The sequence below is a fragment of the Thamnophis sirtalis genome, unplaced genomic scaffold, assembly GCF_051295495.1.
Source record: "Thamnophis sirtalis isolate CommonGarterSnake01/CBP01778 unplaced genomic scaffold, rThaSir2_p1.2 scaffold_9, whole genome shotgun sequence".
Classification (NCBI taxonomy): domain Eukaryota; kingdom Metazoa; phylum Chordata; class Lepidosauria; order Squamata; family Natricidae; genus Thamnophis; species Thamnophis sirtalis.
Window position 1 is genome coordinate 43,217,096 of NW_028261389.1, and position 13,520 is coordinate 43,230,615.

Below are 13,520 nucleotides of genomic sequence, written 5' to 3' on the forward strand. Positions count from 1 at the left end.
CTCTTCAACTTTGTTTTCTGACAAAGGTTGTCTCTGAGAGGGAACAAGGGTGAATCTATCTTCAATCTGTTCTGAACTCAGACTGAACTGAGTGCAGATCCTCAGGGGTCCTTTGAGAGCATTTGGACATGCTACCTCCTCAAGTCTCTTGAAAAAAGGGGATACTGAATTCTAGCTACAGCTGTACATTACAAGCCAAACAGTTCATAGTAAAATGCATGTCCACAATCTGCACTGGCTTCACAAATGTTTGTCTCTCCTGCCAGAAAGCCTTGGAAGTGTCACCTGTTTCATGGTTTTGTCTAATCAGCTGGATGACAGGAAACAGATCGCTGCTTCCTTATTATTAATAACAAGACTGGCTTGAAGCAGAAATTACTAGATAGAGGGAAATGATGAAGCTTCTCTCTCTCTCTCTCTCTCTCTCTCTCTCTCTCTCTCTCTCTCTCTCTCTCTCTCTCTCTCTCTCTCTCTCTCTCTCTTTCTGTTTCTCTCTCTCTCTCTCTCTCTCTCTCTCTCTCTCTCTCTCTCTCTCTCTCTCTTAGCAATCCAGTTCAAAAGTAGCTGCTTTCCATCAATATTACTGAGGTACATACATTATATTCCATCATTCAATAAAATATATGAATTCACAAAAACTGTGTTTCATTACCTATTGGACAATAAGACAGCATGTAAATTGAATCCAATGTAGAAGCCAGCAGCTGTATCCAGTGGAAGCTTTCTTGAAGTAGAAAGAATAAGTTTAGTTGTCCTGAAATTGATCCCCTTTATTCAGAATAGTTCTCTGCATCTTTCCAAGAATGTTTGACATTCAGGATGTACAAGATACAGTCCAGAAGGCAATATTAAGCTAGTCAATGATTGGGTATTTGCTGCATTTGCTGGAGTTGATGACAGAACTGCAAACCTTGCCTTGGAGTGCAGCTACATGAAACAGAAAGCTCATTTTGCTTTCTTAATCAGAACTTCCATTCCTAGATGGGAAATTAAATGTACAGATGACCATGTGAAAGGATGGAGGGAAAGTCAAGTATTTCATCATGTGCAAGTAATTGTAGAAAAGTACTAATGTACAATTCAGCCTGAGGGATATATTACATAAGATTCCAATCAGGAGAAGAAAATTAATTAATACAAACCTGAAAAATTAAAGAAACTATAGTACTATTTTCATTGCTCTCTGTGCTAGCATAATAATTCCAAAGTATTGAAGTGTTCCTCTGGATACATTTCCAAAATTAAAATTAGCGGAAAGTATTTTGATTATCTTTTAAGAAAAGAAAGGGTCAGCAAGCCCGATGTAATTTTCAAAGCCTCACTTTAATTAGCCTTTATGTCCCTATAAAACTCTTTGGAAAATGGGACAAAGTTGAGGCAAAACTAGATGTTCTCTTAATTCCAAGCATGCTGCTACTTACTTAGTTTTCCTTTGAAACACAGCAGGATGAAAAGAGACTTATCTCTGCCCTTCCCAGACCAAATCTCTCAGTTTCCCATATGGCTACAATGCTCAGACAAAATGGAGATTTTGTTAATCTAATTGAACTGCATGAGAAGGATCCAATTTGTGTTAAGGAGTTAGCAAGTAAGCCTCCCTCCTCATTCACTGCATTCTGAATAAGATCCCATTGTTTGTATTACATATGAGGAGAATGGGATATATAATTACGTGCAAAGAATTGGCAAAATAAGAACAACCTCAAAAACATTTTTAAATGGCCAAAATCTCACAAGATTGCCAAGCTTTCCTAAGGTTCTCATCAGAGGTGATATTCTGCCAGTTCGGACCTGTTCACCTGAACTGGTAGTGGAAATCACCAGTGGGCACGCTCAACCAGCCGGTTCTATGCCATCCCATTTTGGTACTTTTTTTGGTCATAGTGCATACACGGAAGGCTGAGCACATGTGCATGCTCACATTTGCGAAGCGGTAGGGAAGGTAAGTGAATACCACTCCTGGTTCTCATGCCACATTACTGAAATTTAGCAAGAGAGTTCACAGAGTTTTTGTGCTGTGTCACTAGAACTTGCGAGATCACAAATATCTCATAAGTTCAATGATCTCACATATGGGCATACTCAAAAAGAGCACCAATTATTATAAAATTATCATGCAAATGAATCAAATTACGTGCCTGCACCATTTTGAGGTTATCGGAGCTTCTAATAAACACACCTGATTTCATAAAACTGCAATAATTATTTTTTATACTTAAGACAGTTGTACAGGTAGTCCTTGACCTGCAACAGTTCCTTTAGTGACCGTTTAAAGTTACAATGGCACTGAACAAATGATGTGACCATTTTTCACAGCTACAACCTTTGCTGCATCCTCACGTTCACATGATCAAAATTTGGATGCTTGGCAACTGATTCATATTTATGACCATTCCTTTGTCCTAAGGTTATGTGATCACTTTTTGTGACCTTCTGAAAAGCAAAGCCAGATTCACTTAACAACCAAGTTACTAACTTATCAACGGCAGTGACAACTGAGGAAAGAAAACTCTCAAATTCGGGTTTTTCCAGATGTGCCAATATGACATCTCTAATAAAATGGAACTTTGAGGAATTGATAGCTTTGGAGTCCTCTTTCATTGGAGGGGTGTTACTTGGAACCCTGACAAAAAGTCATAAAATGGGGCAAAACCCCCTTAACAAACTTCTCATTTAACAACAGAAATTTTGAGCTCAATTGTGGTCATAAATCAAGGACTACCTGTAGAATGATGCTGACGTCCAAAAAACAAAGGGTCATAGGGTCTTTTTGCCAATATCATTATTATAGGCTTTTTTTCAGAGAATAACAAAAATAAGAAATGTCTTAACACACATAAAAAGCTTCACTCTCTCTGTTATTATGTATATATTATCTTTTCTCAGGCAGCCTCATATACATCTCAACAGATGTGTAGAAGTGGTTGATTGTTCTTCTTATGCCACAGATGTAATAAATTCAAAGGAATATTAATATACCTACTTTAGTTTACTAATTGCTCCTTTTTGGAAAGAAATTATTACTATGGTGAACCAAATAACTATACATGTGGGAGAGTTGTTTTTTGTTTTCATGCCTTCAAATCATTGTTTACTCCCTATGACTTCCTGAATTAGTCCCTGCAGTTTTCTTGGCATAGTTTTTCAGAAGTACTGTAATTTGCCATGGCCTGCTTCCCAGGGCTGACAATAGTGACTGGCTAGCTTCATATCTAAGGCAAGCCCAAAACTCAGTCCCTCAGTTCTAGCCGGATACCTGCCAAACTTTAAAAGGACTTAATAAAATCTGTCAAATTTCAGGCTTCACTGTTAATCAATAGAAAGTAAAATCATGCAAATCATGCTGTATGATTCAAGTTTAATTTGTTGCTGAAAAATAGATAAATAGATTTTAATATAAACATGAAAATAGACAAAATGTTTACTTTTGCTATTGTAGAGAAAGAGAAAATATCATGATATTATTATATATGTCCCCTGGCTCCTATAAACTATGGATGCTTCACAGCATAAAAGTACCACAAGTATACAGTCCAACTAGAAAACATAGTAGTAAACAAAATCACAAATGTGGTAATTCACAAGCGGATATCATACAAGCAAGAAGAGGTTCCAATCAGCACTCAAAGACTAAGAGATGAGCAAGGTCTATAAAACTCTCTACAAGGTCACCAGGGTGTGACTCAATAGTGAAGGATGTTCATGCTCATACAGAGCATTTCTTTCTACAAAGATATGCATTTACATCCAGATGAATGGGAATGAGGGTTATCACATGTTCAACAGAGGGGACCAGCTGGTTTGGGGGCTCTCCGTTTTTATAATATTTAGAGAAGGCCCTGATTTGAATCTTCTGAAAAACAGTTTCATGTAGGTTACAAACAACTTATTCTCTCTCCTATTTACTATGCCATGTTTTTCCAACACTTTTATATAGCATAGAAAATGTCTATATTCCATAAACATATATGTTTTTGTTCTTAAATTAAGACTCAGAAGAAGAAAATCCTTGCAAATTTTAAAAGATTATATATTTTAAAAGTATTTTAAAAATTTCCAGAATCAAATGATGTGATCTATATTCAATTTTACTATATGCTTCTGACACAGAATACCACTGTTATATCAAAACCATCTATATTTTAGCATGTAAAAATCTGAAGCCACATAGATAGTATTTATGAAGTAAAATTTAACCAATACATTCCTTGGTTGCAAACTTCAAAGCAAGTTGACTATCAAAGTGTAAAGCAATATTATCTGTGATGTTGGGCAAATATAACCATGAGGGATGCTACATATTTTGTGAAAAAAGCTTCAGTACTGTATGATCCCCTGGGAAAACAGCTTACAGCTTTTTAATTCTAATGAGAGTTCTGCTGAAAGGCAGTATCTTTCAGGACCATTTTGGATCATATATGCCCTTTACTATGAAAAAAGAAACAATTTTTGTTAGTTTATTTTATCAGGAAATATATAAATTTTAAATCTAAATAATTACAATTGCACTTTATAACTTGCAAATAAATTATAAAAAAGAACATCATATCCTCAGCATTCTCAACTGTGAGGTAAACTAAACCAAAAGCATAATCATCATTTGGAATAAACTAAATTTAGGGTATTCAGATTTCCTTCAATAGATTTCCAAAATTTTAAGTTTGTGCTGCAGTGAGGCCCCAACTTACCAGGATGCTGTTTGATCCACTGGTTTCCAATGGAATAATAAGAAGCTCTTGTCTTCCATTGAATGTACATTCAAGTAAATATTCAGCTGTGAGAGGATATTAAGGATATTCTTTTTGCCATCACCTATGATGATGGGATATTTCTGAATAATTTGAATACCAATTACTTTGTATATTGCATACAATTTTTTTTTGTATACAATTTATACAAAAAAGTAAATTTATTGCCAGGTTCAATTTTATGTCTTTTCATAATTTTACAGATTAGCATACTATGCATTGGAATACAAATTATTCTAATGAATAATTCAATGAATGGAAATTATTCTCTTCCAGACAGAATGGAATAGAATAATCAGAATAGAAATTCACTGAATATGAGTGAATATGAATTATTCTATTGAATAGGAATTATTCTCTTCCCTTCAAACACACAAAGATTTCTTATAAGGGGCTTTGGAGAGAGGCTAGCAATCCCACCCACCCCCACCCCAATCTCATGCTTCCTGAACAGTAAATCTCCACCCTCTCTCTTTGCAGACCTTCAACTCATCAGAAGTCTGCCAAACACCCTCAACATGAACAGCTAGGCTAAAAAAAAACTTTACTATATCTGGACTGAAACTATCTCAAGCAATTACTTACTGACAGTGTGAGACTGCAGTTTCCTTTATGTACATGATAGTCTAATTCCATAGCTAGTGTCTCCAACATTTCAATAGACCTTTTGCCCCATGGTTCATTGGGCTTAAAATGAAGCAGTCGTTAGTTGTTGATCATATAACTAATATCTTTGCTGGAGAACTCTTGGGTTTTATGTTTCTTTTCACATCAATTCCATTCTCTGTACTCTCTGTTCTTTTCTTCTATGTGTCTGGAAAGTCAAACACCATCACTCTCTTGCCCTGATTTAAAGCTCAGGAGTCCTGCTCTTGCGGAGCATGAATTCAATCAGTTAAATGAAAGGCTCCCTTTTCAGCTCAGAAAGCAGGAAAAATGTTGGAAAATCAAACCACAAGTCTTATGGAGACAAAACAGAAGCTAGAGAAGGACTACAATATATTATTGTTTCACATATGTATAATGCAAGACCTATGTATGTATGTATGTGTACTCTGTGTGTGTGTGTGTCTTTGTGTTTGCATTCCATCATCCCCTCCCTTGCATTCCCTCCCCCATTGCTTCTTGTCTGGCTATGAGCAGGGTTTGCGAAACAAGCCATGACAGTATGTATGTATGTATGTATGTATGTATGTATGTATGTATGTATGTATGTATGTATCAATGGTGGGTTTCAAAAAGTTTTAGAACCTCTTCTGTAGATGGGGCCTGCTTTGTGGGAGTGGCTTACTGGCGATGTGTCCGGGTGGGAGTGGCTTGCCAGCCATGTGACTGGGTGGACATGGCCAACTTGTAAAATGTGGTGAAACTCATTTAACAATGCTCTTGCTTAGCAACCAAAATGTTGGCTCAGAAACTCTGGCATTTGAAGCATGCAAATCTTAAAGCTGTCAAGTTACAAGACCCTTGCACCTCTAACCCTTTAGGGGGAAAAAACCCAGGGGTGTTCAAACTTGACAGCTTTAAGACTTGTGGACTTCAACTCCCAGAATTCCTCCTCTCGCTCTTCACCTTGATGATGTGTGGATGGGCGGGGGGGAGGGAGCTGGAACCAGTTCTAAACGGCACTGTAGAATTGTGGAACCTCTTCTATAGAAGAGGTTAGAACTGGCAGGAACCCACCCCTCGTATGTATGTATGTATGTATGTATGTATGTATGTATGTATGTATGTTGATGACCAACAAACAAAATCATGCCTTCTAATATGGCAGTGGTTAAGTTTTTGAAAAGCCTGCAGATTATCCAAATATTAACTGTGATGCAGTAGCATGTGCAGCTGCTACCAGTTTTTCATAACTTGCTGCAACTGTCCTGAAAGTTCAGAACTGAAGGGAAGAGATGATGATACATAAGGGTAGAAATATTCCATAACCATTCCACAGTTCAACAAGAGTTCAAGTAAAGAATGTGGGCTTTTCAGGAAAAGTAAACTGGAATTATCTTGTACTTGACTTGAGTACAATTGAAATAATCTTTGACATGTTTTGTCATTCCAAGATTAGCATGACTTTTAAAGATGCAATTACCTGGAAAATTGTATCAACAGTTCTCATACCACATAAATTAATCCTGCATTAACTGGATAGTTCCAAATTTAGAAATATATATCTATATATTTGCTGACCGTACAATAGGAATACAAATAGATTACAATGTAATAACTGAGGTATTACTAAATTATTATTTATTTTAATGTTTAAAGTATTATTGTTATTATTAAAACAAGATAACTTCATTCACTCTGTATTCACCATCATGATCAATACTGGTAAAGAATAATCATCAAACAGGACTCAGGTGTGGTGAGTGTTATATAATTTCAACTCTGACTGCATTAGCTAAAAGTTTTTAAACAGATTAGATTATTAAAAGACTGAAACTACCAACACCATTATTTAATACACAAATGGAATCTGGGTTTTCATCCTTTAAAATCTCAAAGAAATCCAGACCTTCACTCATGAGGACCCAGATTGTTGGGGGCAACATGCTGATATTGTAAACTGCTCAGACACAGCTGTAAAACACTATGGAGTGGCATATAAATCTAAATACTATTGCTATAGCTATGCTTTGTTTTGCCACTTCATTTACTTGAGACATAATATATTGTTGTTATAGCAAAGGAACTATTTATTTAGCAAACAATGAAGATGCAATGTGGAAAGTGAATTTCTGAACAGTGCATTTAATTAATTTATGTTCTTATTAGAAAAAGAGAGGGGGAGGGAGGAGAGAGAGAGGCAGAATAAAGGTATTTTTGTCTTGAAGATAAAAACATTGCTGGGAGGAACAATGACACAACGTGCAATCTTGCAGCTCCAAGATCGCAGTCGATACTTTTGCCCCTGGATGGTCCTTTTGGATCTAAACCATCCCAAAGAGACAGTGACAGGGAAGAGCACGTCCTGCTGATCTCAGGGACACCGCAATGTCCCTGATTGATCTAGGAAAATCTCCTTTTCCTGGGACAGCTCTGGAATGGGAGGAAAACGGAAATAGAAAGTGTGTCCATCTGGTGAGGAAATCTTATTATTATAAAAGAGACTACCCCCAAAAAATTAAAGCTAAATTAAATTTGAAAACAGAAGAGAACAAGCGGCGAAATTAAGCTACATTAGACAATGTGTTATCCTTTTTATAAATTTTCTTTTACGGATGGAACTTTTGCAAATGTTTCCTATTCTTTAATTGACGGATTAGTTTTTCTTCTACAACTTTTTATATTTTTTTTAATACCTATGGATTTAAATCTTTTTTCTTATTTTTATAATGCTGATTGGATGGGGTTTTTTTTGCTCCATTTAAGAATTTTGTTTTATTTAAGCCTGGAATATAAAGAAGATATAAAAGGAATACAAAGAGGGCTGTAATAACAGAGGGAAAGGAAGTAATACTGCCACTTGGAGGCTGGGGGCTTGGAAGGCTTGGAAATATTGTCTTTTCTTTTTTCTCTTTGATCTTTTCTTTTTTCTCTTTGATCTTTTCTCTTCTCTGAGGTTCCTCAGCTTGTTTACAGAGAATAATAGTTAGAAGAGCATGGGTTGCTTATACGGGTACTCTTCGGGAGCTTTATTGGCAGCTGGAGTGGAGTAAAAACAAAGCCATGTTTTTTAAGCTTATAAATGAACTTGCTTTAAATTTAATAAAAAGTTTTGAATGCCACAGTGGCAGTGTTTACAAGTTGGAAGAATGGTACACCATGAAAAAGAAACCTTAACATTGCAAAAGATTATGTTTGAAATTCAAAATTTATTAGAAGTAACAGAGAAAATTGAGAAGAGATTGGAGAACATAGATCATAGTAAAATTTGATGGAAAAATTGAGGATGTTCATCAAATGAAGAAAGTGGAGGTCAGAGTTCTAAAAACTGAAGGAAAAAATAAACAAAGAGGCAAAAAAATTTTTGATACTGACAATGAACTGAGCATGGTTGGAAATGGAAAAAGTGAAATATGGAAAGGGGAGATAGATGGACTGGAGCTCTACCCCACATTTTAAAGTATAGAAGAAGAAGAGAGGAATTGATGGAACTAAGGAGAGAAATTTTGTCAGAAGCACTAGTAATAACCAAAGATAAGCTGATTGAAGAAGCAGATGGAGGGTTTTGAGCTTATACAAGATATGCAATAAGCAATAAATTGCGAAGAGAAGTCCATACAAAATTTTCTAAAGAAATAACCAGAATACTAATGCCACAAATGGCAAGAGACGTAAGACTGCACTATTACTGGAAAGATACGTTGATGTAAAGAAAGCTTATAATAAAAAATTAAGTCAAATTTAGTTAAATTTAGAGCATTATATATAAAATGAAGTGATAATGGTTAAATAATTGATTGATAATGACAACAATGCGTATGTATGTATGTATGTATGTATGTATGTATGTATGTATGTATGTATGTATTGGTTTGATATTTGATATAAATTGCAAATGGTGACTACAAAAGAAGGTTTAGAAACTCTGTTATTAAATATAATCCATTTTTATTTAGAATATGTTATAAAGATGTAATGTTACTGGATGATATTGGGAAGAGCTAATGGAATGCTTTAAATATGGAATATTTTATATAAAAGGACGTAAAAACAATTATAGTCAAATGAAGGTTGAGGTATGATGATAGTAAGATATATAGAAATATATTTGATTTAAAATATATGATTTGATATGAATTGTAGGTGATGACTGTGGACGGGATGAACGGAAGTTTTTGTAACCAATCGACACACTTTCTAAAATTTGTAATGGAAAATGGTTTTGCGCTTTTGTGTGTGTGTATTTTGTCTGTGTTTATTCAAAAATAAAAAAATTTCTTTGAAAAAAACTGCTGGATCCAATAAAAACACTGATTCATGTGTGCTTGATGGTGAAATGGACTAGGTGTTTGTCAAAATTGTATTCAATATAGCATCTCAAGTTGGAAGATATTTTCTGAAATATGTCTTTGTAATAGGCAAATGTTTTGTATGATTTCTGCAGCATCTTACAGTTTTAATATCTTTAAATATTCTCTGAAAGCTGCCTTCTCTTGTTCTCATAATGGGTGGGGGAAAACACATTGTTTTTCTTCCAGTAGTCAGACAGGCTTAGAGAAAATACATATAGAGCTAAAATCTTGTATTAGCTAAATTTGTTTGCACATCTATTTTAGTTTGTCAGTGATTGTAGCAGTTTCTTAACAACTCTAGGAAGCTTTCCTTACCTGTTCATAGGATGCAATATTCTCTGAAGTCTGAAATACGACTTAATATTAAGGCTTTGCAAAACATTTCAGAGGGCCATGCAAAGTGATCATATGAAGCACTGAGGCAACTACATCTCTAGATAGCTTAAGACAGTTGCTTCAAAAGCTTTCCCAGGTTATCTTCACAAAGCAAAGTGCTTTGCTAATGCATATGGATGCAAAGAAACCAGGAGACTGTGAATTCTAGTCCCACTTTAACCAGCTAATTGACCTTGGGCAAGTCATTCTCTCTCAGCCCAATATCTCACAGGATTGCTGTTGTGGGAAAAATAGGAAGAGGAAGGGATATTATGCATGTTTGCTGCCTTGAACTATTTTTTTAACATAAGAAAGGCAGTAGATAAATAGATAAATAATAACAACCTGGGAAGACCTCCGAGCTTACAAGAAGATGTAGCTACTTGCATTTTTCCAGGCAAGGAATGCCCTTGGCCAAGTGTTTCTTCAAATGGTTTGTACAACCCCTTGGACATTGCATTATCTTCAAACAAATCAATATTAGCAAATCAAATAAATCTCACTGGAGAAACACACACACACACACACACACACACACCTTGTCTGGAAGGACGATACACCATCAGTTGTATCTTACTCAGTAAAAGAAATAACTCCAGTTTTATCAACTTGTACTTAAATTCAAACTAGATTATTTAAACTGTATAGTAATACTGAAATCCATAAAATCCATAGGAATACACACAGGGAGACAAATGGGTGGTAGTCTATCACATTCCAACAGTAGAACAATATCTTTCTTAAACATTATTTTTGTTTATTATGATTGCCCATCTCATGGAAAGCCTTCAGCAATCCAATAAAACAATAAAACAAATTTTCATATATCTAATGCTTGGAAACACAAAGCAATAATAAAACAATGCCAACAAAATAGTGAAACACTGTAGATAAACTTTTAAAAAATCTTTGAAAAGCAACCACAATTCTACAATTTACATATTCCTGCTGGAGTATATAACATTGAGGTTGGGGAAAAGGATAGGATCAACCTATAGTCCCTGTTTAATAATAAATGGGCTAAACTGGACAACATATATGCTTAATATTCTGTCACCTACAATTTCTCAGAAGTTTTTGTTTTATATAATTTAGGAAAATTATTAAGAAAATGTTCTGTTTATATCAATACATACTTATTATCTTGAAATTATCATTGTTTTAAAATTCAGAGGTAAAGTAATGATTTCTATTGCAAAAGGAACTACATTCAGTTTTTGCCATTAGAATGTCAGCCAACAGCTTGGAAAGATTTCTGCCAAAGAAAGCTGTTACCATTCAAAGCAATCACATTGAGTTCCAAAGTGAATTGACAAAGTAATCCTAAAAATCTGTGTTTGGTCCATTCAGTTTATCATTGCAATTAAGTGAGTAGGTGATAGACAGAAGTTGAGAATGAATCATAATGAAGCTGCCTATTTCACACATAGACTGATTAAGTATGCACTGATCTCCATGTGATATACTGTAAGTAGTTTGAATACATGACTTCAACCCAAATCACTAGTACCGTAATAAGCAGCCACTTTCTGGATAAACTTTCTAGCAAACATTCAATTTTGAACATCTAACAGTTAAAAATGTACTAGGTGTGATAATTTAAATGTAACATTTATATTTTGTTATGTACACAACTGTTTATGTTAATTGAAAGTTAAGTTCTATAGAAATACATCGTATTTCTATAGAACGTATCAAAGAACATATAGAACGTATCATACATCAAATGTATCACAACGTATCAAAGTGCATGTATAAACTTTCCTTGCAACTAGAAACTTTAATAAGATTCCTGATCAAGAAATTTGTAGGATTTATTTATTTATTTATTCATTAATTCATTTAATTTAATTTACATGGTTGAACATGCATTTCAATCAGTTCCAATTAAAATTTGTCATCAGACATCTCGGTGCAGAAAGAATTATAGAAATAACCATCTATTCAGAGAGATGAACTTTTAAACCTTGCATAGGCAAGCTTGTTCATCTGCAAATGAAATCTTTAAAAGAAATGGAAATATTTTTTTATTCAGCTTATGCATTCATAGGAAAAATTTAAAAGAATCTGTGTTAAATAAATAACTCTAATATTCATCCCAAATAAATTATAATTTCTAAAACATGCATATTCAACAACATTTTCTCATTCTATACATAATATTAATTAATACATGGTGATGTTCTTTTCATAAATCAATATTAGAAGCCATGGGGAAGCATTTATTTTCCCAGAAAGTTATTGAACATTCAAACAAGCTAAGCCTGAAAGTTGATAATAGTCATTATTACAGAAACACTTGGCACAGAGTCAGAAATGGCAGAAGAGTAAATGTTTTGCCAATCATATTTGCTCAATAATTTCAAGATTCTTTGGAAGTCAGGTAGTAATCAAATTAGTTCTATAAACAATTGCTGTGGAGTAAAAATCATATAGTACATAATAGCATATTTGCAGAATATCTTGTAAATGATAATAAATTTTGTAAAATAATATTGAAATAGAAGAAAAATATACGATCAAAAATAGCCTTACCTTCTTCTGATCTTCCAGCTTGTGACTGAATGGATTTCTTCCATGCCTACTCATATCTGAAGATAAATCCATCACATCCAATCCTGTCCCTGAAATGGAATTGATAGCAGACTAATCCACAATGTGAGGTTTCCAGGCACAGAGATTCACTGCTATATCCATCACACAACTTTGTGGAAATTTGCTGCCTTGAAGAAGTAAGTTACAATTCCATGGACTGAATAAATGAAATAAATTTCACGATTCTCTCTCTGGATCTTCTGAAACAACATATCTTCCTTAAAAGCAGACACCTCCAAAGAGAAGGGAAGAGAAGAGAATATTCACACCTTTAATTCCAATTTATCTGTTTCTTCCTATACAAAATTCCATTTTTGAAAGTTACAATTTTGTTGGTGAACCTATTGAGAAAGAAACATAAATTATAATTAATAGATTATATATTACATGTTTAAGTTTAAGAGCATAGCATAGCATAGCATAGTTATTATAATTATAGTATATTATAGTTATTATATTGCATTTATTATGTATTTCAATTTGAAAAATTCTTTTGTAAGTGCAATTATCATAAGACATGATAATAATGGGTCCTCATCCAAGTATTAAACTGATCCAGACACGCTTATCTTTTTTAAATTAGACAAGGCAAGGTGTTGCTTTGTAAATCTAATACTGTCTCAGTCAAATATAAAGCCACCAGAATGTGAAATTTGTAGAGAAGGTTAAATTTGTATTGCATATTAAGCATTCCCTCATACATCAGGCCGCCCCTCTGCAAAGTTTATGGCACTTTTATCATGAGTTAAATTCTGATAAACAAAAGCAAGTTGAAACAAAGAAAAAAAAAGGCTTCAGAACAGTTTCAATCAAATTAATAATTTAATAAAAATAATAAAAAAGG

The 13,520-nt window shown here is 34.2% G+C and overlaps 1 protein-coding gene across 1 annotated transcript in view; it reads right to left on the reverse strand.

Annotated features, from left to right (window-relative positions):
• NAV3 (neuron navigator 3) overlaps positions 1-13,006 on the reverse strand; it is a 354,382-nt gene extending 341,376 nt beyond the window's left edge. The window contains exon 1 of the mRNA XM_087723408.1: positions 12,617-13,006. Coding sequence (XP_087579534.1) covers positions 12,617-12,688 — 72 coding nt within the window. The 5' untranslated portion in view covers positions 12,689-13,006. The remainder of the gene's footprint in view (positions 1-12,616) is intronic.
• Positions 13,007-13,520: the final 514 nt, after the last annotated feature.